Source organism: Diabrotica virgifera, chromosome 4, assembly GCF_917563875.1.
Source record: "Diabrotica virgifera virgifera chromosome 4, PGI_DIABVI_V3a".
NCBI lineage: Eukaryota > Metazoa > Arthropoda > Insecta > Coleoptera > Chrysomelidae > Diabrotica > Diabrotica virgifera.
The window spans coordinates 15,227,472-15,254,753 of NC_065446.1; the positions used below are offsets into that span (position 1 = coordinate 15,227,472).

Here is a 27,282-nt window from a genome sequence, read left to right on the forward strand (position 1 = left end):
TATACAAAATATCTACCTACTGAGAAATACGGTTCCCGATATGATTGCCGTTACTCAAATACAAAAGTAACAAAAGTAATCATAGTAATCAAAGTAACGAATACTGTAAATGATTACTTTATACAAAAGTAACGATTTGTAACGAATACTCGAAAGTAACTATAATCAACATCACTACCACTGAGCCGTCTGACCCATGTATTTGTTATATGGTAAACAATTTGTCTTAGTTCGTACAGTATTCTAATTATTATTTTATGATTTAATGTCAAATTTTTTTCTAATACAAAATATTTAAAAATAAATCGCAAATTACGATATATAAACAATTTGCTTAACAAAAGAATACACGGGCCTGTCCTGAGTCAACAGTGTCTTATTAGCACAAGTAACGTTGGTTCTTCGTTCATTAACCGTTTTGTAGAAGACAACTGCACGATGTCATCCATAGCAAGCACAGATTAACATAGGCGAGCGCTGCAACGTGAAGAAAATGACATTGTTCGGTTTTTGTGAGATTTTTTTGTTGCTGTGAATAAGTGCGAAAATAATGCAAGTGTAAGTCGTTGATGTTTCCTCTATCTTATGTAAAGTGTGAAGATTTAGTCCAGTTTCTTAACAGATAAGCAGTAAAAGTGGGTAAACACAAATAGGTACAAAATGTATACTTAGTTAATATATTACCGGGAAGAAGGATGAAGCGATATAAGTCATATTTAAAATTTTAAAATTTGTATTTAATAGTCCGGGATCCCAGGCCCATCTTCACCATTTACTACTAACAAGCTAATTTTTCGTAAGGAGCTTCATTTTGATGAGACTCCCAACTTTTTTCCTTACAACAATTTCTGTGTGTGGTAGCTAACAGGGGTAGCACGGGTGAAATATGTTGATTTGACGATTCTCCAAAATTTATTGCTGTTTCGTTTAATTCTCAAGATACGAGGGCTGAGAACCATAGGGTTCCAAGCGACAATTCCAATATTTTTAGAAAATCGAGTTTTAAAGTTTGTAGTTTGATAATATGCGCTTTGATAGAGAAAATCGGATTAAAATGCATTTTAGTACGTTGTATAGGAATTTAACAATAAAACTATTCTCAGATACTCCTGTTTTAGATAATTTTAACACGTTAATCTGGCTGTTTTGGAAAAAGCTGCAGTTGTACTTGGAACTTTGTGGCAATCTAAGCGGTGTAGTTGAAACCTTATGGTTCTGTAACACTTTAAATTAATCTTTTCTTGTTGTGTAAGACATACAAAAACTAAAACTAATTAGTAAAATTAATATTTCTGGTTTAAAAAATGAGTATTATTTTAAAAATCGAGATTTTATTACAAAAAAATGAAAACCAAAATTTTAACAAACAAAACGGATGCCAACGGCATCCACTTATATGTAAATTCTATTTGCTCAATTTTTTTCTTAGTTACGGACTTTGCTTTGAAATTATTGCTAGGATATATTATTAAAAAATCTATAGTATAAAAACTACACCATCCTTTAGACTTACTTTTTCCCCGGTAGTTTGAATGTTAACTCTGACAAATTGCTTACTGTGATCATCTACATTATTTTGTACTTCAAACTGTTTCTCTAGGTAAAAAACGTAACTGACAAACTTTTATATAGGGTATTTTGCCGTACATACCTATTGAAAATGTGCAGCACTCTTTTTGTAGTTATTAAATTGTGACTCCTTCATATTACTGACAGAAAATGGTCTTTCCCTATCAACTTTAAGCAACATTGATAAAAGAAAGGAGAGACCATATTATTATGTCTGTAATTCTTAATAATTTTTCTATACGACCGTCTAGATACAAAATATTTTTGAGGATTACCGCCAGAATCAGAATCAGCTGATATTGAGTTAAATACTTCTAAACATGCCGGCCTATAAGGCACATCAAAGAAACATGAAACGTAAATTACGTTTCATGGAAATAAACCACTGCTAAACAAATATATGTCCGGCCATTTATGAAACTCTCCGAAAATAAAAATGTGTCATGAGCATGAATCACACTCGTTTCATTGGTAGGCGGACTTTGAGATTTGTTTAGCAGTGTTTTCTTTTCATGAAACATGTTTTTCGTTTCATGTTTCATATTTTTCGTTTCATGTTTCTTTGGTGTGCGGCTTGCCTAAGAGTTATATTATTCTGTTTTTAAAATGCAATGAAGGTTATTAGGACTTTAACTTACTTTTCTCTTCTATCATTTTCGAATATCTCTATATTCGGAAACTCAGCTGAATAAACCTTCCCACGATTCGCTCTCAAAAAAATATTTTGTTATTTTATTAACTTTAATCACATTCACCTTGTACTTGAAACCTTATGGCTCTAACCGTAAAATGTAATGTGCACTTGGTACTATGTTTCCTTGTTTATTTTGACGCCATCTATTACCGTATTCAAGAGTTTTATTCTTAGAGGAAACGATAGATAATGTTTGTTACAATAGATTTTTGCAAAAAAGTGAATTTTGTAAAAATTGTCGCTTTGAACCCTATGGTTCTCGGCCCTAATTATCTAAATCAGCCGAAATAATATTTGTCCTTCAAAATGCAAGGTCTTATCAAAGATCTTGCCCTTACCATTAACGAGGTCATGAAAAATGATTACTAACCACCTGATTTTTTTTGTTGGTTAGTTAATATTTATACAATTTAACACCCATATTGTCCTACAAATATTGTCGAACTTCATCCTGGTCCAACGTTAAAAAGTTGTTAATAATATACCACAAGAGCATTTTTTTTATCAGTAACTGAAGGACAAAGGTATCACGTGATAGGTTAGTGTATTTTTCATCCAAATAAAACAATGTCCTACAAGAAAACAGGTATTTATCCAGGCCCGGATCTAGAAATTAATAATAGATGGGTCAGACGTACCACAAATATTTTATTGTCCAGATTTAACCATACGACTCACACTTACCCTATGGATCAGTCATCTCAGATCCCTACGGTATCAAAAGAATTGAGCTCTGGTTGACAAAAAAATAATAAGTATTAAAAAAATAATTATAGACTAAATACAATAAGAGGGTCCATGGACCCATTGACCCCCCTCTGTATCCGCGCCTGTATGTATCGTTAGTCCGACAAGAAGTTGTCATTGACGATTTTTCTTAATTATTGAGATATTTTTTGCATAGATCGCATTATCCGGGGGTGAATGGAAGCGTTGTATTTTCTCCGAACTTTAAAAAATTCTGTGAAATAATGGATTTTGTTTCATACCCCTTTCGTGTTATCTCCGAGGCATTCCTAAGATTTTCTTTTTTGAATTATCTGTATACCCCTTTTTTTGTAAAAGCAGTAAATAAACACATGGCTGTGAAAGTTTTATTTGTGATGTAGCCATTTTTAGGGATTTTAAATATACCTTTTATACAGGATTTGCTGTTTTTGTTTATTTAACCCTTGTAAGGCGGTGCTTAGATTCTTACGTAAACAACGGTGAGGGGTGCAAATGCACCCATGCTATATATCCATTTTTTATATGTGAACGTCTGGAAAATTGTTTTGAAAGATAATTAGGACTTGTTTAATATAGTATGAAACATAATTTTACAAACAAAGTACTCACTTCTTCTTTAAAAAGAATTATTACCGTTCAAATACAAACACATGAAATTTTTTAAAGAGTGAGCAATAGAAAGTTTTTACAAACTATACAGTTATGCCGGGACTTTCGGTCTTTTTTCTCTGACATAGGTAACACCAATCTTGTCCCGTAGCTCTGTTAGCTCCAGGTAAAACATCAGAAACGTCCAATTCAGGATATGAAATTTTCATCATTTGCACCCTACAGTATTTTTTCCAAAAAAGCACGTAAACGCAAAGAGTTTTAAATGCTATAATGGGTGGAATGTGTTTAGAATTGAATTTAATGCAAATAAAAAAATGGACAGAAATAAAAAAAATTATTAAAAAAGATAGGTGCGAAAAACGAGGTCTGGGGTGCACCTGCACTCCGCACCGCCTTACGAGGGTTAATTATCGAAAATATCAAACGCACTAAAATTAACAACACAAAACCAAATTAACAACAAAACAATACAATTCAATAGCGGGCATGTCCACCTCTCGCAGCAACAACTGCCCGCAATCTGTATATTTTAAGATGTGTTATCCTTGCCTGGGGAATAGTCCCATATTCCTCTACCAGGGCCATAACTGTACCAAATTTTCTTGAGGTCTAGGATGATGGCGAATAGCTATTTTCAATTCATCCCATAAATGTTCGATGACATTGAGATCTGGGCTGCATGTGGGCCATTCTAATCTTATCAATCCAGCCTTAATTGAAGATGTTTATGTTTGTGAGTCAATCAGTGTTTTAATTTTAAAAAATAGGGCAGCTCTTAAAAGGAAAGAAATAATCGGATAATTTCAAAAACAACATTCTAGTGATGCATCCGGGATAATAAGAAAGGAATATGAAACAAAATCAGCTCTTCAATTTTTCTGCAGAATTTTTTTAAGTTAGGAGAAAAGAGAACGCTTCCATTCAGCCCCGTATAATGCCATGTAAGCAAAAAAATTTTTGTAACCGGAATATTAAACAACGATAACAATACATGTAGGTATCTATGAACTGATGGAAGAATCTCGAAAATCGGAGTTCAAATAATAAAGTAATAAATTGTCAAACTGCTTTTGACAACTTAAAAAAATTAAAAGTGACGGAATTTTGTGCTGGTGAGTGTATTACACTATAAAGCATAATAATTACATAATCATTAAAAAAATGAATAACCATTTTAAATTTCGTTGCAAAACGAAACTACAGCCGCTTCATTATTCCAGTTCAATCAGAGAGTGCAGCAAGCACCTCTACCGGTTTCGAAACTTATTAGTCTCTCATCAGGAGGCACATATGCTGCTCTCCCCGATCCAACCAAAAGAAACTACAGCGTGCAGTCCCGGATTGCAACGAGCGTGTAGCATATGTGCCTCCTGATGAGAGACTAATAAGTTTCGAAACCGGTAGAGGTGCTTGCTGCACTCTCTGATTGAACTGGAATAATGAAGCGGCTGTAGTTTCGTGTTGCAACGAAATTTAAAATGGTTATTCATTTTTGATTTACATTTACTCTGATTGGAGTACGAAGGGAACCATTCTCGTTGGAACTTTACCGCGCTGAGCAGATGGGACGTGAATTGTAAATTGTAGAATTCCCTCATCTTCCTTAGTCTCAGCATCCGTATGGCTTGCATATTGTAGAAGCCTCGGAGGTGTAACCAGAGAAGGTTCCCATTGTTTCCATTCTGGTGGGGTGTAGAATAGCATTATGTTGTTTTGTATGCCATTAGAGTGAAAAACTTAGTCTTGTTGTAGCAGTTTCCGCTAGGGCATCTATGCCATTTCGTTCGTTGCAATCCGGGACTGCACGCTGGGGTTTGTTTTGGTTGGATCGGGGAGAGCAGCATATGTGCCTCCTGATGAGAGACTAATAAGTTTCGAAACCGGTAGAGGTGCTTGCTGCACTCTCTGATTGGACTAGAATATGGTTCGGCTGTATTTTCGTGTTGCAACGAAATTTAAAATGGTTATTCATTTTTGATTTACATTTACTCTGATTGGAGTACGAAGGGAACCATTCTCGTTGGAACTTTACTGCGCTGAGCAGATGGGACGTGAATTGTAAATTGTAGAATTCCCTCATCTTCCTTAGTCTCAGCATCCGTATGGCTTGCATATTGTAGAAGCCTCGGAGGTGTAACCAGAGAAGGTTCCCATTGTTTTCATTCTGGTGGGGTGTAGAATAGCATTATGTTGTTTTATATGCCATTAGAGTGAAAAACTTAGTTTTGTTGTAGCAGTTTCCGCTAGGGCATTTATGCCATTTCGTTCGTTGCAATCCGGCACTGCACGCTGGGGTTTGTTTTGGTTGGATCGGGGAGAGCAGCATATGTGCCTCCTGATGAGAGACTAATAAGTTTCGAAACCGGTAGAGGTGCTTGCTGCACTCTCTGATTGGACTAGAATATGGTTCGGCTGTATTTTCGTGTTGCAACGAAATTTAAAATGGTTATTCATTTTTGATTTACATTTACTCTGATTGGAGTACGAAGGGAACCATTCTCGTTGGAACTTTACCGCGCTGAGCAGATGGGACGTGAATTGTAAATTGTAGAATTCCCTCATCTTCCTTAGTCTCAGCATCCGTATGGCTTGCATATTGTAGAAGCCTCGGAGGTGTAACCAGAGAAGGTTCCCATTGTTTTCATTCTGGTGGGGTGTAGAATAGCATTATGTTGTTTTATATGCCATTAGAGTGAAAAACTTAGTTTTGTTGTAGCAGTTTCCGCTAGGGCATCTATGCCATTTCGTTCGTTGCAATCCGGCACTGCACGCTGGGGTTTGTTTTGGTTGGATCGGGGAGAGCAGCATATGTGCCTCCTGATGAGAGACTAATAAGTTTCGAAACCGGTAGAGGTGCTTGCTGCACTCTCTGATTGGACTAGAATATGGTTCGGCTGTATTTTCGTGTTGCAACGAAATTTAAAATGGTTATTCATTTTTGATTTACATTTACTCTGATTGGAGTACGAAGGGAACCATTCTCGTTGGAACTTTACCGCGCTGAGCAGATGGGACGTGAATTGTAAATTGTAGAATTCCCTCATCTTCCTTAGTCTCAGCATCCGTATGGCTTGCATATTGTAGAAGCCTCGGAGGTGTAACCAGAGAAGGTTCCCATTGTTTTCATTCTGGTGGGGTGTAGAATAGCATTATGTTGTTTTATATGCCATTAGAGTGAAAAACTTAGTTTTGTTGTAGCAGTTTCCGCTAGGGCATCTATGCCATTTCGTTCGTTGCAATCCGGCACTGCACGCTGGGGTTTGTTTTGGTTGGATCGGGGAGAGCAGCATATGTGCCTCCTGATGAGAGACTAATAAGTTTCGAAACCGGTAGAGGTGCTTGCTGCACTCTCTGATTGGACTAGAATATGGTTCGGCTGTATTTTCGTGTTGCAACGAAATTTAAAATGGTTATTCATTTTTGATTTACATTTACTCTGATTGGAGTACGAAGGGAACCATTCTCGTTGGAACTTTACTGCGCTGAGCAGATGGGACGTGAATTGTAAATTGTAGAATTCCCTCATCTTCCTTAGTCTCAGCATCCGTATGGCTTGCATATTGTAGAAGCCTCGGAGGTGTAACCAGAGAAGGTTCCCATTGTTTTCATTCTGGTGGGGTGTAGAATAGCATTATGTTGTTTTATATGCCATTAGAGTGAAAAACTTAGTTTTGTTGTAGCAGTTTCCGCTAGGGCATCTATGCCATTTCGTTCGTTGCAATCCGGCACTGCACGCTGGGGTTTGTTTTGGTTGGATCGGGGAGAGCAGCATATGTGCCTCCTGATGAGAGACTAATAAGTTTCGAAACCGGTAGAGGTGCTTGCTGCACTCTCTGATTGGACTAGAATATGGTTCGGCTGTATTTTCGTGTTGCAACGAAATTTAAAATGGTTATTCATTTTTGATTTACATTTACTCTGATTGGAGTACGAAGGGAACCATTCTCGTTGGAACTTTACCGCGCTGAGCAGATGGGACGTGAATTGTAAATTGTAGAATTCCCTCATCTTCCTTAGTCTCAGCATCCGTATGGCTTGCATATTGTAGAAGCCTCGGAGGTGTAACCAGAGAAGGTTCCCATTGTTTTCATTCTGGTGGGGTGTAGAATAGCATTATGTTGTTTTATATGCCATTAGAGTGAAAACTTAGTGTCATAATCATTAAAATTTATTGTATATGTTTTTGTCTTACACGAATTGTGTATAAATATTGATATGTTAATGCTATGTGCTCTTGTTCGCCCACCCTGGGGCCGGCCTTGGTGTGTGTCCGATTCATAATCGATTGATGTTAACTAGGTTTTTCTTTCTCTTTTATTTTTATTATCGGTAACAGTCAGAACAGTATGCATATTGAGCTTAATAGTTTTAAGTTAACATTGAGATGCGTTTTACATTGTGTGTATCTCTTGCTTGCGTTTTATGTATGTTAGTGGGTTTATTATAATCGGGTGTGTCAGTAAATGTATTGTTTATTCATTTTGTCATCCGTGGTAGCTTACTCACTTACTGCGTGGCGTTACAACCCTTTGTGGGTTTTAGTCGGCTCGACTCCCGACAACATGCCTATATTTCTCTCTGTCTTAAGTTATCTCCATCCGATGGCAAACGCCGATATCTAAGGTTTTCTGCTCTATTATCTTGCCACCGAAGTCGAGGACGTCGTCGTGGTCTTCTTTCAGTTGGAATTTCTTCCCATACCAGCCTTACTGTTCTTTGGCCAGAAAGTCTTGTGAGGTGTCCTGCTCATTGGATTCTTCTGGACTTTATTTCTTTTATTATGTTAGTGTCTGGATGTAGTTTCGAGCTCTTTGTTATTTCTTACTTTTTTATATTACACATACAGGGTGTCTCGGAAAATAGGGCATTACTTTAAGGTATGGAGAGAATACACAATTTAGAACAAAAAAGTCCTATATCATTTTTTTCTAAAGTTAACCGTTTCCAAAAAAAAGATAACATTGTTTTTCATATACCTGTATTTTAATGTTTAGAAATTTTAATAAACTGGCAACATCGTACGCACTACGGAATAATAACAGATAACAAGAACTCGTTTGTGATTGTGATTTACAGTATTTAAAATAATCCAACCTAATAGTACTTATTATGTATTTACTATTTGTTTACTAAAATTATTTTTTTTTAATTTATTGAAATACCTATTGCATAATTTTAAACAAATTGCACATCTTTTAACTGAACTAGTATTATGTAGTTAGTAAGCTTTAAATGTGTTGAATGCTGAGGGCTTTAACCCTGCTGTCCTGTTCGGGTCTATTTGACCCAAAAAATAATTTATTTCTTATTTTACAAATTATTACGCGGCGTAACGATTTGGTGTTTCGTGACTTTATTACCTAATATGAGGTCTTTCAATTGCATATGAGATAAACAATCAACTTCCTGATTTTTTTGATAAAAATGAAATTGTTACCTATGGTACGTTCGGGTCAATGTGACCCGAGTATTTAAACCGTTAAAAATTACTTGTGTATGTGTGTTTAGTTGGCAGTATTCTATATTAGCAGTACCTGTGTGTTTGTCAGCCGCATACGTCTGTAAATAAAAACAGGTTACTGCAAGCTAAAACTTGTAAAATCAACTGTAGTGTAGCTGGACGATGTTGCAAACCAAATTATAAATATGACCAACATGGACAGACAGCATGTATTTGGAACCAACTGGAAAGACATAAATAAAGTTGGTTTCCAAGCATACATTGGTTTTTTATTTTTAGCTCGAGTTTATAAGTCCCATGGTGAATCAACTAAAAGTTTATGGAATGAAGAAACGGGTCGTACTATATTTAGATCAACAATGTCGCTTGATCTATTTACAGAAAGTTTGCCAGTAATACGTTTTGATAACAAAACTACTAGACAGGATAGAAGACGTTTTGATAAACTTGCGGCAATACGTGAAATTTATGAAACATGGGTAGAAAATGTAAACAGAACTTTTAACCCTGATAAAAATGTTACCGTCGATAAGCAACTAGTTGCCTTTAGAGGCAACCGCTCTCCCTTCAAATGGTATATTCCAGCAAGCCAGCGAAATATGGCACAAAACTTTAGGGTTTATGTAATTATGAACAGTAAAACTTCTTATGCTCTAAAATTGAAGATCTATACAGAAATGCGTGTGATGTGTGACTTGAGTAGTGATTTGAAATGCCACAATATTACGTGTATAATAACTTTTTTTCATCGTAAAATTTGGGAAAATTTCTTCTAAAACAAAGTAGACACAACGCCTGTGATTATAAGTAAAATAAACCGGAGCTTTCAGCAAAAATCGCGAATAGAGAAGTTCATAGCTCGTCTTTTTTGCTTCATGCAAGATTTGACAATATTCCCAAAAATAATAAAAATGTTGTTCTTATGAGTACTTTGCATCATGAATCGAGGCATCATGCATCATTTTCATCAAATGAAAAAGCCCCAAATTATTTTAGATTACAATTCCAATAAGGGAGCAATGGATACTCTAGATTAGCTTGTTGGCACGTATATATGTGAGAAGAGATAAATCGCTGGCCAATGATTGTTTTTTATAATCTACTGGACATTTCTGCCTACAACGCGTTCGTATTATGGGCATCAATAAATATCCAATGGAATACCAATCAATTGGGAAAACGGCGAATTTTTCTTGAGGAATTGGGAAAAAACTAATGAATCTAGTCATCATTTCCAGAAAAAATATACCAATAACTAAAGGCTCTTACGAACTGGCAAAAAGGACACGAGAATGAACAAGTAGACAAGATGGAAATGCTAGTGAACCGTCTATTAAATCTAACTCCGCCTGCTAAACGAACACGCTGTAAACTTGCCGTAAAAACGATGACAAGACAAATTGTTATATTGGATTACATCACAAACATATTTGTAAAATCCATTCTTTTTATTAATGTCCCAGTTGTAAACTGAATTAAATTTTTGTAGATATTTGTTACTAGGCTTTTTTGAAAGAAAAAATGTCTTTTGTTTTTGTTAAGAAGGTTTAAGTTACATTAATAACATAATTTTTGTTTAGTTAACCATAATTTATTGTTAGTAAAGTTTTATTTATCACCATTAGCTTATTTTATTTCGATTAAGGAGCGTAAACCATAGTTGGGTCATATTGACCCGAACAGTACATTTGTGTAGTTGACTCGAACGGGACAGCAGGCTTAAGTGAATTACATAGTTTACAGTGTAACTTAAAAATACACCAGATAATGTCTCAGTAATTTGTTTACTTGTGACTGAAATAATTAAGTTGTACTTACTTGAAAATAATTATTATACCGAATAAATGTTAAAAGTAACCCACTTTCACAAACACTAATAGGTAATACCATAGATATATAATAATCTAGATTGCGTCTTGTCATCTTAAAATGGGTGACGATTGTGACAGAGATTAATGAGCCTATTTGGTCGGTAGTCTCTTTCTAATTCAAGGGGAGTATCGACGGCGTCACTATCCTACTCTATCGAGTATTTATTATTTAAATGTTTTGACAGTTCGAGCGGGTGGCGACGAGAACTACTGGTCTTTGGTCTGTGGACGTGGATAATCGGGGTTCGAATTCCATACCAATCTTTACTTTTTTTATTTTTAATTTAATCCATATTGCGTTTATTAGATACTATTACATCTCTAAAGTAAATATATGCAAAGAAATATATAACAAATAAGAAAAACTGTGTAGGTACTTACCTATAAATTTTTAAAAATATAAAAGCCAATGTTATTTTTTTAATAAGTTAATGGTAGAATAGTATAAAGTAATTGTTAAATATTCGTACAAATTACCAATAATTAATATCAACATAATGTACCATCGATTTATTAATTGAATCGGTCCTTTCAAAAATAACACGAGTCACATATTCCTGATTTTACAGAAGAGCAAAGAAAACTAACTATATAGTTGAAAGATGGATGAAATGGATGACATCAAGATTCAGAGTTATATTGGAGTTTTGTTCCTAATTTTTTTACTGGACTGGTGTCGTTTTTGCACAAAACGTTTATCTTAAAGGAGTCTATTCCTCTCAAAAAGTTAGTTTCTGAAAATTGTGGACCTTACAATTAGACATTATTTTTATTTATGAAACTATTGTTACATTTTTTTGAAAAGGTAGAAGCAAAACAAACATTATTCACATCATTCGAATAAGGCCGAATTACGTATTATTGTATTAATAACGAACGACTTTTATTTTACCATTCAGTTCACAAATTAATATTGTAAGGATTAGTGAACATTATAGTAAAGTGGAATTATTTTTTTTTATGAGAAATATCTAAATGTTGTAATAATGTTGTTGTTGTAAATGTTTAATATAATTTTTGTGTTTTAATTTTATTTGTTCATACAAAGACTGACTTGTCCTATACATGGTATAATATGTCTCAAAGGATGAATAAGTACCTATTTAAATATTTTTTGTATTATTTTTATTATAAAAGGAATAAAAGTACAATTCTACTGTTAACGTATTTTGTTTGCAGTGTAGAAAGTTTTTAATAATTATTAATGTGAGGATTATACTAAATCAAAACCACAAAATGCTAATACTGATTGGTAATTATTATTATACTACCAGTATAATTTAACAATACATACCTATATTGATTTATAGTATGTATTCCAATATTAACTTACTATACATACATTTATTATCTGCTAGATTTACTTAGGTCCATTTTTCAGACGTAAAAATATCTAATAAACGCAATATTGATTAAATTAAAAATAAAAAAGATAAAGTTGGTATAGGATTCGAACCCCGATTATCCACGTCCAAAGACCAATGACCATTTCTCGTCACCACCCGCTCGAACTGTCAATCCATAATACTCGATAAAATGGGATAGTCCCTTCGTCGATATTCCCCTTGAATTAAAAAGAGACTACCGACCAAATAGGCTCATTTATCTATGTCGCAACCGTCACCCATTTTAAGATGCCAGGGCGCAATCGAGAGTATTATATATCTATGGGTAATACACTCACTATTCGAAAACATTTTCGGCATTGGCACTAAACAGGATTCTTTAAAACTATGTATCTGTTTACTATCTGTCTTCTATCTATTTACATGTTACTGTCTATACTGTCTATGCTTAAACTTGCGTACCTCACATAGTTGTCAGATTTAAATTTGCATACCAAAATGTATTTTAATTTTTTGGTCAAACGGTTGCCTTTAGACAAAAATGTTATAAGAGTTTTTTGTTCTACGTGGTGCCTTCTACCTACACCTTTAAGGAATGCACTATTTTCCGGGACACCCTGTATAAAAGATAACGAAATTTATATTTAGATAGAAATTTTAAAGAAAATATTTTTGCAGATTTTGGACCATTTTTCTATTTGTAACACTATCAGCATTTATTCAAGCAGCCAAACGACAGACAAACAGACAAACATGTAAATGTTGGGAAGGATACAGAGTGGACTTTAGTAGTACTGGACCGCAATGTGTAGCCATCAATCTATTTCATATTATGCCTTGCAATATGATCAAATCGCCAAAGTGTAAATGTACCGGACGAGTCAGCAATATCTTGAAGGACAGAACAGGTAATAAAAGTAATTAGCTAATGTAAACTAAACAAAATTACAAATAGAGAAATGAGAAGTCCCAGATCTCACCAATAAATCTAAAAATTCTCGTGGAACCACTTCCTGGTAACCAGGCCCGCTGGAAGGGCGGTATAGCCGGTACATTTTACCGGGGGCCGGCGATGTAAGGGGCTCGGCGTCGACCAGACCAAAGACGTAATTTTTTCCGCTTTTTTTGTTCTTCACTTTATGTGCATATTCAGTAATATTAATTGACTTATCACTTATTCTCTCTTTTAAAGAAGCCAGGAATATTAATAAAAGAATATTTGAAATATTTAAAAATAACTAAAAACATTGTTTTTTTTTTAATTTCCTTACTTATAACTTCAAAAGGATTCATTTTGAAGCAAAATCGTGCAGAAATTAAATTAATGATAATTGAATTTTCTATTCGATACGGCTGGTTAAAAATGTTTTAGTTTATTACCCTTGATGCAAAATAGATATAAATAGAAATAAATAGAAAACATGGGAGAAAATAAGATTGTTTTTAATCAATGATTTTCAACCACTTTAATTGCACTTAGCACTTTCATCATTCGCCCAGAAAATTTTTGTCATATAAGTCCACCAAATTTCATTAAAATCGATTTAATAGATTTCGCATAATATTTCTAAATTAAAAATATTTAAAATCCTGCACAACAAAAACTACACCATATAGAAGTTAGCATTTTTTTAAATATAAAAAAGCACTCTATACACTCTATATAGGTGTTTCATTGGTAAAGTAACATACGTTAACTGTAGAAAGAGGATACTTAGGCGGTCTCAAAAATACCATACTTAATGGGTCTTACTCCATTAATAACAAAGATACTGGGTGTTTTATCTACTTTGCCATTTTCTTAATTGGTTCATAACTTTTTGACCACACTGTATATTTATTTTATATTTGGCACGCAAATATCATTTAAGGCGTACAAGAAACTGATTTATTTACAATTGTAAAAAATCCAGGTCCGGCTTAAAAATATTGGAAAAATATTCCGACCCCAAAACAACACCCTGTAAATTAAATTTTTTTAAAACGGATTTTTCAGTTGAAAAAAGGATAGAAACTAAATTCAGTGGTATACTTTGAATTTTGGGCAAAATGATTTTTCTGGTGAAATTTGGATTTTTGAATTCTGAAATTTAGTGAATTGCGAGAGCTCTAAGTAGAAAAAAATTGAAATACAGCTTACAACTTGTCAACCACACTGTATATTAATTTTATATTTAACACGCGAATATTCTTTTAGGTGTCCAGTCAATTATTTTAATTACAATTATAAAAAATCCAGGTCCGGGTTAAAACATATTGTATAAATGTTCCAACCCAAAAAAACACCTTGTATATTAAACTTTTTTAAAATGGATTTTGCATTTAAAAAGAGGATGAAAAACAAAATTAGTGGTATACTTTGAATTTTCGGCAAAATGACTTTTCTGGTAAAAATTTGAATTTGAATTCTGAAATTATGTGAATTGCGAAGCTCAAAGTAAAATAAATTAAAATATGACTTAATTTTAATTAATACCATTATTTAATCTAAATTGGTAAAATATTAACATTTGCACACATAACAATAATTTTTGATGACCCCCTCTGTGGCTCAGTGTTAAGAGCGCCTACCTTTGGATCGAAAGGTCCGAATGGTCGTGCTCACCAGGGTCAGAAATTTTTCGTTTATTATAAATTAATAAATGAAAATAGTTTCTGTCCTTGTGCGATAGGTACTCACCGGAGGGACCGCAGAGGTTCGGATACAATCTATTTGCAAAGACAATGACTCGACTTCGCAATGTAACAAGACACTTACTCAACACACACAGTGCACAGTACACATGAGGCTAGGTACCTAACTACAAAAATTTACCGTACCTAAGTAAAAAAAATTTTTTTTTGATGGTGGTAATTTTGAATAAGTAATTTAGTTTCGAATAGTGATTATGCTACAAATTTTCGCATATAATTTATCCGAAATTTTGTTTTGTTATAATTTTTAGCTATTTTGTTGATTAAAGTGATGTATTCTTTATTGACCCTTTATTATTTATTCATTATTTAAAGATGAATATTCGCCAAAAACTATTTTCACACATATTAAAAAAACACAAAAATATTAACATTTTACCAATTTAGATTAAATAATGGTATTAATTAAAATTAAGTCGCATTTTAATTTTTTCTACAAGAGCTCTCGCAATTGACATAATTTCAGAATTCAAATTCAAAAGTTTACCAGAAAAATCATTTTGTCGAAAATTCAAAGTATACCACTAATTTTGTTTTTCATGCTTTTTTCAAATGCGAAAACCATTTTAAAGAAAATTAATATATAAGGTGTTTTTTGGGTCGGAATATTTACACAATATTTTTTAAACCGGACCTGGATTTTTTATAGTTGTAAATAAATTAATTGATTGGACACCTAAAAGACTATTCGCGTGTTAAATATAAAATCAATATACAGTGAGGTTGACAATTTGTAAGCTGTATTTCAATTTTTTTCTACTTAGAGCTCTCGCAATTCACTTAATTTCCGAATTCAAATTCAAAATTTCATCAGAAAAATCCTTTTGCCGAAAATTCAAATTATACCACTGAATTTAGTTTTTCATCCTATTTTCAACTGAAAAATCCATTTTAAAAAAAAATTAATGTACAGGGTGTTGTTTTGGGGTGGGAATATTTTTCCAATATTTTTTAATCCGGATCTGGATTTTTTTACAATTGTAAATAAATTAGTTTATTGTACTCCTTAAATGATATTTGCTTGCCAAATATAAAATAAATATACATTGTGGTTAAAAAGTGATGAACCAATTAAGAAAATGGCAAAATAGATAAAACACCCAGTATCTTTGTTATTAATAAAGTAAGATCCATTAAGGGCCGGTTGTTCGAACGCTAATCAAAACTGATCATTATCAAATATTTAATTACAATTATATTTGATTAAGCGTACTTCTGACAGATGTCGCATTTTGAGGTTATGTTGACTGATTTATTTTATTATTTTGGTTTTAATTTAAAATAAAACATAATTAAACTCTTTCTGATGTTAATTTCTTGTTTTTACTTACAAATCAATAATAATAATAAGCAATTTTTAATCATTTAAGAGCTGCGGCTATATTTTAATTACTGTTTTACCTACAATCAATAACTGATTAGTGTTTTACATGTATTTTTCATGTCGCGATTTGATTCCCATCAAGAAAATTGATTACAATAAATGATTGATTATAATCAACTTCTTGATTAGCGTTCTAACAACCGGCCCTAAGTATGGTATTTTTGAGATCTCCTAAGTGTCCTCTTTCTACAATTAACCTATGTTACTTTCCCAATGAAACACCCTGTATAATAATTATAATATTATTATCTAATTATCTACTTTATAGAATTGAAATATGATGATTTGGGAGACCTCTATGTAAGATTTACAAAAAATTAGAAATTCATTGTCTCCATTGTTAAAGAATATAAATTAGTTGCCAGCAATTATGGAATACATCCAGAATTTACATCAAATAAAGAAAAATTATGCAAGAAGTCTGCGAATTTTTGTATGATTTGCCTTGGCCTAGTAATAACGCTACTGATAGTTTTGAGCCCGGCGCAATATTTCGCTGTGAAATATTTAATATTGTCATAGATTATTATAAGCAATTTAAACAAAAGGTTTAATGCGGTAAACGAAATTCATTTACTATTTAACTTTTTGTGGACATTCCGAGATGATGATGACAATATTAAGAAAAAAATTGATAATGACATCAGTGCAGAATTGATAGATGAAATCTTTCGCTATTTGAAAGCGACATATAGGGCTTTTCATTCACAGTCATTTGTTTCGAGCTTCTGTCAGATGTCGTATAATCCGTGTATATTAATATTATACACAGATTATACAACATATGACAGAAGCTCGAAACAAATGACAATCGATGAAAAGCCCTATAGTGATAATATTGGTGAATCTCATCTTTCTTCAATATATTTACTTATTAAAATTAAACATCTCAAATTGGAGTCGTTATTCCATAACGTCGTTATTTTGTTAAGAGTATTTTGCACATTACCGGTGCCAGTTGATGAAGCGTAAATATCCTTTAGTTGTCTTTCTCGCATAAACAATGTTAGGAGATCTATAATGAAACAGGATTGGTTAACTGGCCGAGCAACTTCGTGCGTTAAGAATGATTTGATAAAATCATCCGATTTTTTGAAAATATAGACAGCTTTGCCAATCAGAAAACTCAAAAAGCACCTGTATTATAAATATTTTCACTATTAATATAATCAAAATTGATTAAAATTTTGTTGAAATATTTCTTATTAGGTATGTATTTATTATTGATAATTTAATTTCTAGAAATATTAAACAATTTTTTTTTGCTCTTCGCTTTTTGCCGGGGGACACTCTTCGCTTTTTGCCGGGGGCCCACTCTTCACTTCTTACCAGGGCCCGACCATTCCTCTCGGCGGTCCTGCTGGTAACATCGTTAATCTCTGCATTTTACAATTTATACGGCATGGAGACGACGACTCTGACGCTGAAGAGGTGGTCATGTAGCCCAACTGAAGAGGTCTGCAGAGACCGAAACAGACGTATGGGGATGGTGGATCATGCCTAAACTGAAACAAAACATAATAAGCTCTTTTTAATATTTTTGAAGTTACACTTCTTTACGATCGAGGGTGAAATTTTATAATTCCCTGGCGCATGCGCAGACAGACAGTATGCAGTTAGTTGCTAATCTTTTAAATTATGTAAGTATAAGCGCAAATAAGTAATTAAAAGGATATATGTTAGTGTTTTTAGTAAATATATTATTTATTATAATTTTTGTGTCTTGGATTTGTCTTCCTCGGGCGTATGATAATAAAATATCTATTTTTATAATTCACTTTGATCTATTTGTCACCGTGATGTGTATTTATATCCGACACGTCAGTAGCACGGGGCTTGATAGCTCGGTTGGTAGAGCATTGGACCAGAGATCGAGAGATCGCGGGTTCAAATCCCGGACGATTCATATTCATTTTTTTTATTTTTGGTATTGTTAAGTTTTGGTTAATTTTTGGTAATTATTGTTAATTTTTGGTATTGTAACTGTTAAGTATATTTATTTCGTTGAAATTATATAATATAAGTATAACTTCTTACGTGCGTACAAAGTACACACACATTCTTTTTTTATTTTACTCATACTTTGAGTAAACTGTTGAGTTAACTTTGGTTGAAATTTTTCCTAGACGAATAGACGGATTGTGATTGCATATTGTAGAGTCCCTTTCACCTCCTTTGTTCGTCGTCTCCTTGCCTCATAAATTGCAAAAGGCAGAGATTAACAAAAGTGGTTCCACCAGAATTTTCAAATTTGTATTATATTCACGAGTATTCCATTTCAGTCTCCAGAATACTCCTTTGGTTTTTGAAGTTATACTTCTTTAGGCGCGATTAAGAGTAAAATTTCATAATACTGCGCGCATGTGAAAACAGACAGTATGGCGTTTAGTTGCTAAATCTTTCTAGTTATGTATAAATCTATCAGTGCAAGAAAAGGTGTGAAAAGAATATCTTAGTGCTTTTAGTAAATATATTTATTATAATTTTTGTATCTTTGGATTGTCTTCCTCAGGAGTAAGATGAGTATTATTAAAACATTTTATTGTATATTTATTATACTACTTCACCTTGTCTGTTTGTTACCGTGAATTGTCATTAGGTACGTCCGAACCGATACAGACACAGTTCGCGTAGCGTATTTGGTATAGCATTCGGCCAGAGATCGAGAGGCCTTGAGTTCGAATCCAGTGCAATCCTATACGTTTTTTAATTTTTTTTGAAAGCGGTAAGCACCAAATTAGTTTGGTGTTTAAAAAAAATTAAAACAAACTGTTTAAAGTATATTTATTTTTAAGAAATCATATAATAGAAGTGTAACTTCTTACGTGCGTTCAAAGTACACACACATTCTTTTTTTTTTATGACCCAAATTTCTGTGGCATATGTCATGAAACTTCGGACTATTGTTTAATAGGTATATCATTTTTGTTTTGTTTTTTGCTTGATGTTTTTGTTCGAGATTACAGTATGAAGTGGCCTGATGCAGCAAGAGCTTGTTTGGCCCAATCTCTTTTTTATCTCTTCTTCTGTTGGTCTGTTTTTGGACATTATAAAGGCCAAATATTTAAAATTATTTGTTCCTTTTATTTTCCAGGGCAACTATTTCTCATCAAACTTAGCTGCTATCGACTAAATTTTGGGTTTTGGGTTTTTACAAATTTCACGTACCTACTGCAGCAATTTTTTAGAGCGTCTTCTGTACCGCATGGTAGTATGCTGTCAAAACGTATTACTGTAAAAAAATTTGTAAACAATTCAAGGGATTATACCGCCTGTTTCTTTACTCAAAAAGCATTTACCGATACCTTATGGGACATGTAAAATCCAACTAATATTAAAAAAAAATGTATGCTTTACAAACAAATTTTATCCAAGTCTTTTCAATTGATTTAAAAAAAAATGTTTTCCTTTCATGTTGGTCACATTTGTAATTTGGTTTGTATCTACGTCACAAAATAGCATGTGAAATGAAGTTAGAATATCAAATATTCGTGCGTAGGTACATTGTAACTCGTGTTTAACATTTACTGTAGAAAAACTGTCGCTTTGGTAGGGACGATCATGCGACCTCTTTTACGGTATGTCTATCAGTCGATTATACAGGACATTGTACATATAAAGGGTCGTTTAAACACAGCGATAAATCAAACAACTTATCAAGGTCAATCGAGTTGTTGCAACTTATCATTGTTTGTAAACGGTGCATCGCACAACTTATCAAAGTTGGAGTTGGGTTGAAGGTGGTATCGCATTGAATCGCAGCGTCTAAACAGCGTTTCAACTTGTCATCACAACTAGTTGCTGTGACTTATCGTTGTGTTTAAACGACGCTTAATGGAAATATAAGTAACTACCTATATTAATTGGGAAATAAGCGACAATTTAAGATGGAAAGTAATTTTATTGACGTTTCGACATCCACTTCCGAAATCGTTATCGAACTAAAAAATATTAATAATAAAAGCCTAAAAAAAGAGTGTGTGTACCTACTCATGTACGCACGTAAAAAGTTATACTTCTTTTAACCCGAGAGCAGTCGCGCTCACTTCTGTCACGTAAGTAGTCGCGCGTAGATAAAATAATCTCACAATACAAATTTAAATACAAATTTAATATAAAACAAACTTCTATTTTATAATACTTTTATTTACTTGTTATGTTAAAAATGTACAACTGTCAGACAACAAAATGTCTATTTCTAACAATTTTAAAGCTAATTGATTTTCACCAAAGCCATCAATTCCACACAAAAAAATTAAAAAAAAATTTCCACGCATTAATACCATTCTCCTCGAGTTACTTACGAGTGGAAAGCAATGTTGCACAATTTTTCATCAACTTATCACGGAAAAGGATAAAATGTAAGGTTTTTTCTCACGGCGCGACTGCTGAGCTCCCGGGTCAAGTTAAATTTCAAAAATTAAATGCTCAAAGTTTTCCTAGAACTGTATTGATAGTGAATTAACGTTAGTTGTTGATAAATTAATATCAAACTATAATCAATTTTTTTTGAACCATCTTATTTAATTTATATAATATCTAAATTTACTATCAAATGATATTTTATAATAGGTTATATTTTATAATTTACTATATCAAAAATCTACTATATCAAATACTACCGGTTTATTTCCGTCCATTGATATTATTTTATAGGAAATAACTTTTGCCTGTAATTAATTTGTTAACAAAATTGATGCCGAGCTGTCAGAAGTAAACAACGTAAGCTTAGCAACAATGTTGAATAAAATAATTTACTGAATTATTTGTGTAACTTAAATTAACGTAACGTAAAATAAAAGTGTGATAAAGTAATAGTTATTAATTTATGCACCAAGCTAGTAAAGTTACTCTTTATCGAACGTGTCTGATATTATGAGCAGAGCAAGCGAGGCGAATAACAGACGAGTTCGATAAAGAGTCTTTACTGACGTGGTGCATACAAAATGTTATCGCCAACAATTTAATATTGGTTTTAACACTTACTTACAATTTACAATTTAAGAATTTTTTAAATTTTAGACGTCATAATAATGTCATGACAGTGATGACAGATGGCTTTTGCATGATGACTGCTTTCGATTTTTAATCGATAGTTATCAGTATTGAATAATTACTAAATCGGCAAAGTTTTGATTTATTTTATATGAATATAATTACAAAATACTATAGAATTTAATTTTTTCCCATAAATTTAATTAACAATTTCTTAAATTCTGTACAATATTTTTAATAATTAAAGTATATAAATTGTAAGTTAACTCAAATTACTGCCATCGATCACTTACATTCAATCTCAATTAATCGCGGCAGGTAAAGTAAAATTCTTCTTTCAGTACATCAGTACAATAAAGTGTTATTTTACTGCCGCAAATGAGGGCAAATGAGTACAATAATGAATGACTTTAGTGACGGTTGGCGATAAAAGTAATTTATGTACTAAGTCAGTAAAGTGACTCTTTATCGAACGAGTCTGATATTACGAGCAGAGAGAGAGCGAAGCGAGCGAGGCGAATAACAAACGAGTTCGATAAAGAATCTTTACTGACGTGGTGCATACAAAATGTTATCGCCATTCATTAAAAAGCTTAACACTTATTTACAATATTTAAGAATTTTTTAATTTTAGACGAAATAAACATTTCGTATGACAGTAATGACAGATGACTTTTGCATGATGGCCGGTTTCGATGTTTAATCGATACTTACCAATATTGAATGCCTAGTTACTAAATTTGCAAAGTTTTAAATTTATTTTTTATAAATATAAGTGCAAAATACTACAGAATTTTACTTTTTGGCATAAATTTAATTAACAATAACGTAGATTTTGTACAATATTTTTAATAATTAAAGTAAATAAATTTTAAGTTCACTCAAATAAATAATCGATTACTTCCATCGACCACTTACATTCAATCTCGGTTAATTTGATTAATAATCGCGGCAGGTAAAGTAAAATTCTTCTTTTAGTACAATAAAGTGTTACTTTACTGCCGCAAATGAGTACAATAATGAATGACATTAGTGACGGTTGGCGATAAAAATATTTGTTTGATAATAATGTTCTTAATAATTTATACTTTATAATGTAAACAATGTAAATAAATAATATACATAGTGACAGATAACCTCATATCTATAAAATGCACATAAAACAGTGTATTAAAACAACGTTTACCACTAATATTCAAAATAAATCTCTAGTGTTAGGGCAAAAGGACTTAAGTCCATTTTTGGCCAAAATGAGTTATCTACATATTTGGTTGTAAATTGTGAAGATGTTTTGGTAAAAAAGAATTAAGTCTATCTTAAAATATAAGGTTTTTATTAAGACTGGTTCAAAGAACATAAGTTACATCAGACTATTTTTGTTTGAGCAAACGAACATATCTAACTTAAATCCTTTGTTTTGTCCGATATAAACGACTTATGCAACTTAAGTCCTCTGTATCAATAGTCCACGCGTAGGTGCCGCTGCAAGTGTTTATGACATAAATCTTACTGATCGTGCTAAAACACTCACTTGTTGATTGATAAACGCTAAAAGTTTTCGTCTTCTTCTTCTGTTTCTTTTTATAAGAGAAAATACTGGACTTACAATTTAACTGTACATAATTGTGCTTCACGAGCAGCTTCCTGTTATATCTGGCATAAATCAATTGCTCACCGTGGTGCAAATGATATTGTTTCTTGTCTTTTCAAAGAAATAATGAACATGCCACCTGAAGTCACTAAAATAACCTTTTACTCAGATACATGTGCAGGGCAGAATAAAAATTTCCACGTAGCTGCCATGTTCATGTCAGTCATGCAAATGAAAAGCTCAATAAATGAGATCAACCATAAATTTATGATCTCTGGGCATTTACACATGGAATGCGATGTCGACTATTCCCTTATTGAAAAACAGAAAAAAATCGGGAATAAAAATTTTTCATCCTCATGATTGGGCTACTCTCATTAGATGCAGAAACAAAAAACGTCCATTTAAGGTCATTGAATTAACTTTAGATGACTTCTACGATTTCGCTGCTTTATTAAGGATAACGTTTGTAAAGAAGCAAAAACATGTTGATGGAGAGTTGTTCAAATTGCAGAAATGTCGTTGGCTGCAATACAGAAAAAAATATGCTACATAAAATATTTTATAAGAGTTCTCTGGAAGAGTCAGAAAATTTTAAGGAAATTCATTTTACTAGAAGAGGTTGACAAAGTGCAATAGAACTCAAGAAAAAGTATGATGGGTTAATACCTATAACTTTTGAAAAACAGCAACATCTTCTAGATCTCTTACCGCTTGTACCAGAAGTATACAAATTTTTTTATCAAGAACTGCCAACTACAAGTATGAACGATAAGCACCCAGATTTAGAGGAGTTTGTTTCTGATGACGAATAACTTCATCATAGTTATATTATAATATAAAAACTAAATATTACTCTTAATAAAATGTAAACTTGTATATTTAATATGATTAAAATATCAGGTCAAAAAATCTTTAGTATTTTATTCTCTGATCCAAAGGACTTAAGTCACATCAAACTTTATTATTTTACAATATTTCATATTAATATACTGTTATTAAAATGTAAACTTGTGTATTTAATATAATTAAAATATCTGGTCAAAAAAACTTAAATATTTTATTCTCTGATCCAAAGGACTTAAGTCATATCAAACTTTATTATTTTACAATATTTCATATTAAACTATAATATGTATTGTAAATAAGCTGTTTTTGACCCATATGTGCTGACAAAATATTTAATTAGGATAAAAATAGATTTAGCATGTGTCATCAAATCTTTAAAAATTATTTCTGCAATATACCATTTACTGACTTAAGTCCTTTTACCCTAACGCTAGAGAAATATATTATGTATTTACTATGTAATAAATTATCGGTCAATATCTATTATCGTCGTATATTCTTTTGCAATTACAATATATAATTGAATTAACAAAAACACCAATATATTTTTCACACGGTTTATTTGCACTGATACGTAAGTTGGAAGATTTAGCAACTTTCATACTGTCTGTGTGCGAGTAGTTCACACTGTCGTTTTTATAAGAATTCACTCTCAACATTTTTCCCAATCGCCATTCCATAAAGAAATATAACTTCAAAAATAAAACGCAACGTCAATTTCTAACTAAAATTGTGGCTGGTTTCCCAATTAATATAGTAAATTACATAAGATTCCACAAAGAAATAGCTTTAGAAGAACCTTATATAAACACATATGCATATAGGTATAGATAAGTACCTATAAATATTTAAAAAATACTCTATATAAAAACATTTACCAAATAGAGTAAAATATCGGATTTTTCATCAAATAAACCGAACAAACGGGACAAAAACATTCGATAAATCATCCAGATAAATCACCAACGTATCAAAATATAAATCAATTTGGAGACAAATCCAGAAACAAACAACATATTTCATAATACTACATAGATGTAAACAAACAACACCGAACTGCTGATGAAGGATTTTCAATATTCAGAAGAATTTTATATTTTTCAAAACAACGTTTTGGCAAACACGTAGAAAAGTTTAGAGTCGTCATAAACCAAAATTGTTTCAGATTCCTCATAGTATTTCCCTATTATAGATGTTAAATTATTTATTTATACAGTGAGGACGTTTGAGTTGGAATAAATTCATTTTCTCGAGAACGGGCGACTATGGAGATAAATTTCGAAAAAGGTCGATTTTTATTTTTAAATTATGATTTTTGGTATACATGTCATACCAGTGACGTCATCCATCTGGGCGTCATGACGTCATCGATGATTTTTTTGAGAATAGGGGTCGTGTGATAGCTCATTCGATAGGTTATTTAATTCTCTATTCACTAATATAAACATTAACATAATTATTTATAAAGGCAGCCCAAAAAAAAATTTGATTTAAATTATTTGAGACAAAAAAAATATTGTATGTAATTTATTTAATTCAAAATACATTTTACTGCTGTCTGAAAATACAAAAAAAATGTTAATTTTAAAAATAAACATAGCTTTCCGCTTAAATTAAGTGTTCAAACTGCCAAGAGGCAGGTGGGTGGCAGCTTTAATATTGAATTTAAGCGAAAAACAATCATTATTTATCAAATTAACCTTTTTTCCTATTTTCGGACAACAGTAAAATGTATTTCAAATTAAATAAATTATATACAATATACAATCTTCTTTTTGTCTCAATTACTTTAATACAAAAAATTTTTTGTTGGGCACCCTGTATAAATAATTATGTTCATGTTTATATTAGTAAATAGGGCATTGAATAACCTTTCGAATGAGCTATCACACGACCTCTATTCCCATTTAAAAAATCATCGATTACGTCATCACACTCAGATGGATGATGTCACTAGTATGAAATTTATATCAAAAAATTGTAATTTAAAAATAAAAATTGACCTGTTTCGGGATTTATTTCCATTATCCATTTCCATATTCTTGAGAAAATAAATTTATTCCAACTCAGATATACTCACTGTATATTGTAAGTGTAGTAAAAACAAAATTTAGATACTGATGATAATCGTTAAATTTTCAGGGTAGAATCAACTTGTAGACAGGAACACGTACTCTATAATATACATATAAAATTGCTGAGAACTAATATACAGGTTGTTCTGAAATAGAAGAAATATAGTTTACCCATTTTTTTAAGTATCAAGCGATATTCTGTTTGACGTTAGCTAGATATTTTTTAATCAGAAAAATAAGCTGCCATCAGCTACTAGGAATTATTAATAGGAGACAACTACAGATAATAAAATATCTGGTCCTGTACCTGGCTTAAATTTTTGTAGATAAAACAGTTCTTTAATTGTTGTCATTAAGTCTAAATTGATATTCCTGCTCTATTGTATGCAGCCCTCATCCTACTGAACGGAGAAAATGTGCAGCAAACCTATCAGCCTATAGCAGCAGGATTTGGTTGCCAATAGTAAAAGAAGAAGAACATCAAGAACATACCAACCATAGCGGAGTAAAGGAATTCGAAGAACAAATCATTGACAATATCATATATGTACAATCCATATGCAACACACAATACGCGAATACACATATACCTATGTACTAAATCATAAACAAATCCAAACATAAAAACTTAATTTACATAATCACATCTATGACACAGATTACACAAAATAACATACAAAACAATCAGCATTTGACACCACATGTCAATATAACATATGTCAATATGCCATTTGTATTGGATACATATCATGTATGATATGTCAATTTTTGAAAAGACATACATAACCTAATAACCATAATAGTACAAATATAAAACTAGGTTATACAATCTTCCCAGAATTTTTAGAATGATCTTTTTTTGAGAACGATTTCCGGAGTGGTAATCCGGACCTGCAACATTAGGTTAAAAGAATGGAATTTGCTTTACACCAATAACATAAACCCATATCAACATAAATATTATTATATAAATATAAAAGTTCCTCAAAAAATAATTTGGTTACTATTTTATCAAGTATTTTTTATTTTATAGGTACTTGGTGTACACGATATAGAAAAGGACAAGAATACATGAGATGGCCATGTGAAAACGTACAAGAATGGGACGATTTCTTTAAAAAGCATCCAGATTTTATTTAATGATTAAATATTTATTATAGCTATGTCCGACTTTTATTTATTTATTTCTGCTGCAATTAGTATTTGGTTTATAATTTCAATGTGCATACACGATATGGTAAATTAGTTGAAATATTTTCTTCGTTTGGGGTTAATTATAACTGGATACACATTATGTACTAATCACTATTTTGTTGGTTTTTAAATACAATGGATAGTACCCAGCTGACGACGCAATTATTATATTTCAACCTAAGCGGCAAGCAAACCCAAACTTAGTTGAAACTCTCTCG

General features: G+C 32.1%; 2 protein-coding genes across 5 annotated transcripts in view; one reads left to right on the top strand and one right to left on the bottom strand.

Moving 5' to 3' along the window:
• LOC114339639 (serine-rich adhesin for platelets) overlaps positions 1–27,282 on the bottom strand; it is a 1,513,912-nt gene that overhangs the window by 743,075 nt on the left and 743,555 nt on the right. The gene's annotated exons all lie outside the window — the stretch shown is intronic.
• LOC114339685 (uncharacterized) lies at positions 396–27,033 on the top strand. The gene is made up of 3 exons (XM_028290354.2): positions 396–558; positions 12,961–13,190; positions 26,904–27,033. Exons 1-3 carry the CDS (start codon positions 551–553, stop codon positions 27,008–27,010), a joined length of 345 nt encoding a protein of 114 aa, XP_028146155.1. The 5' UTR covers positions 396–550; the 3' UTR covers positions 27,011–27,033.

Bases quoted from the DNA above. Each gene is read 5' to 3' on its own strand.
- LOC114339685 (XM_028290354.2), top strand. The intron at 13,191-26,903 runs GTAATAAAAGTA...TTTATTTTATAG, and splicing joins TATCTTGAAGGACAGAACAG to GTACTTGGTGTACACGATAT.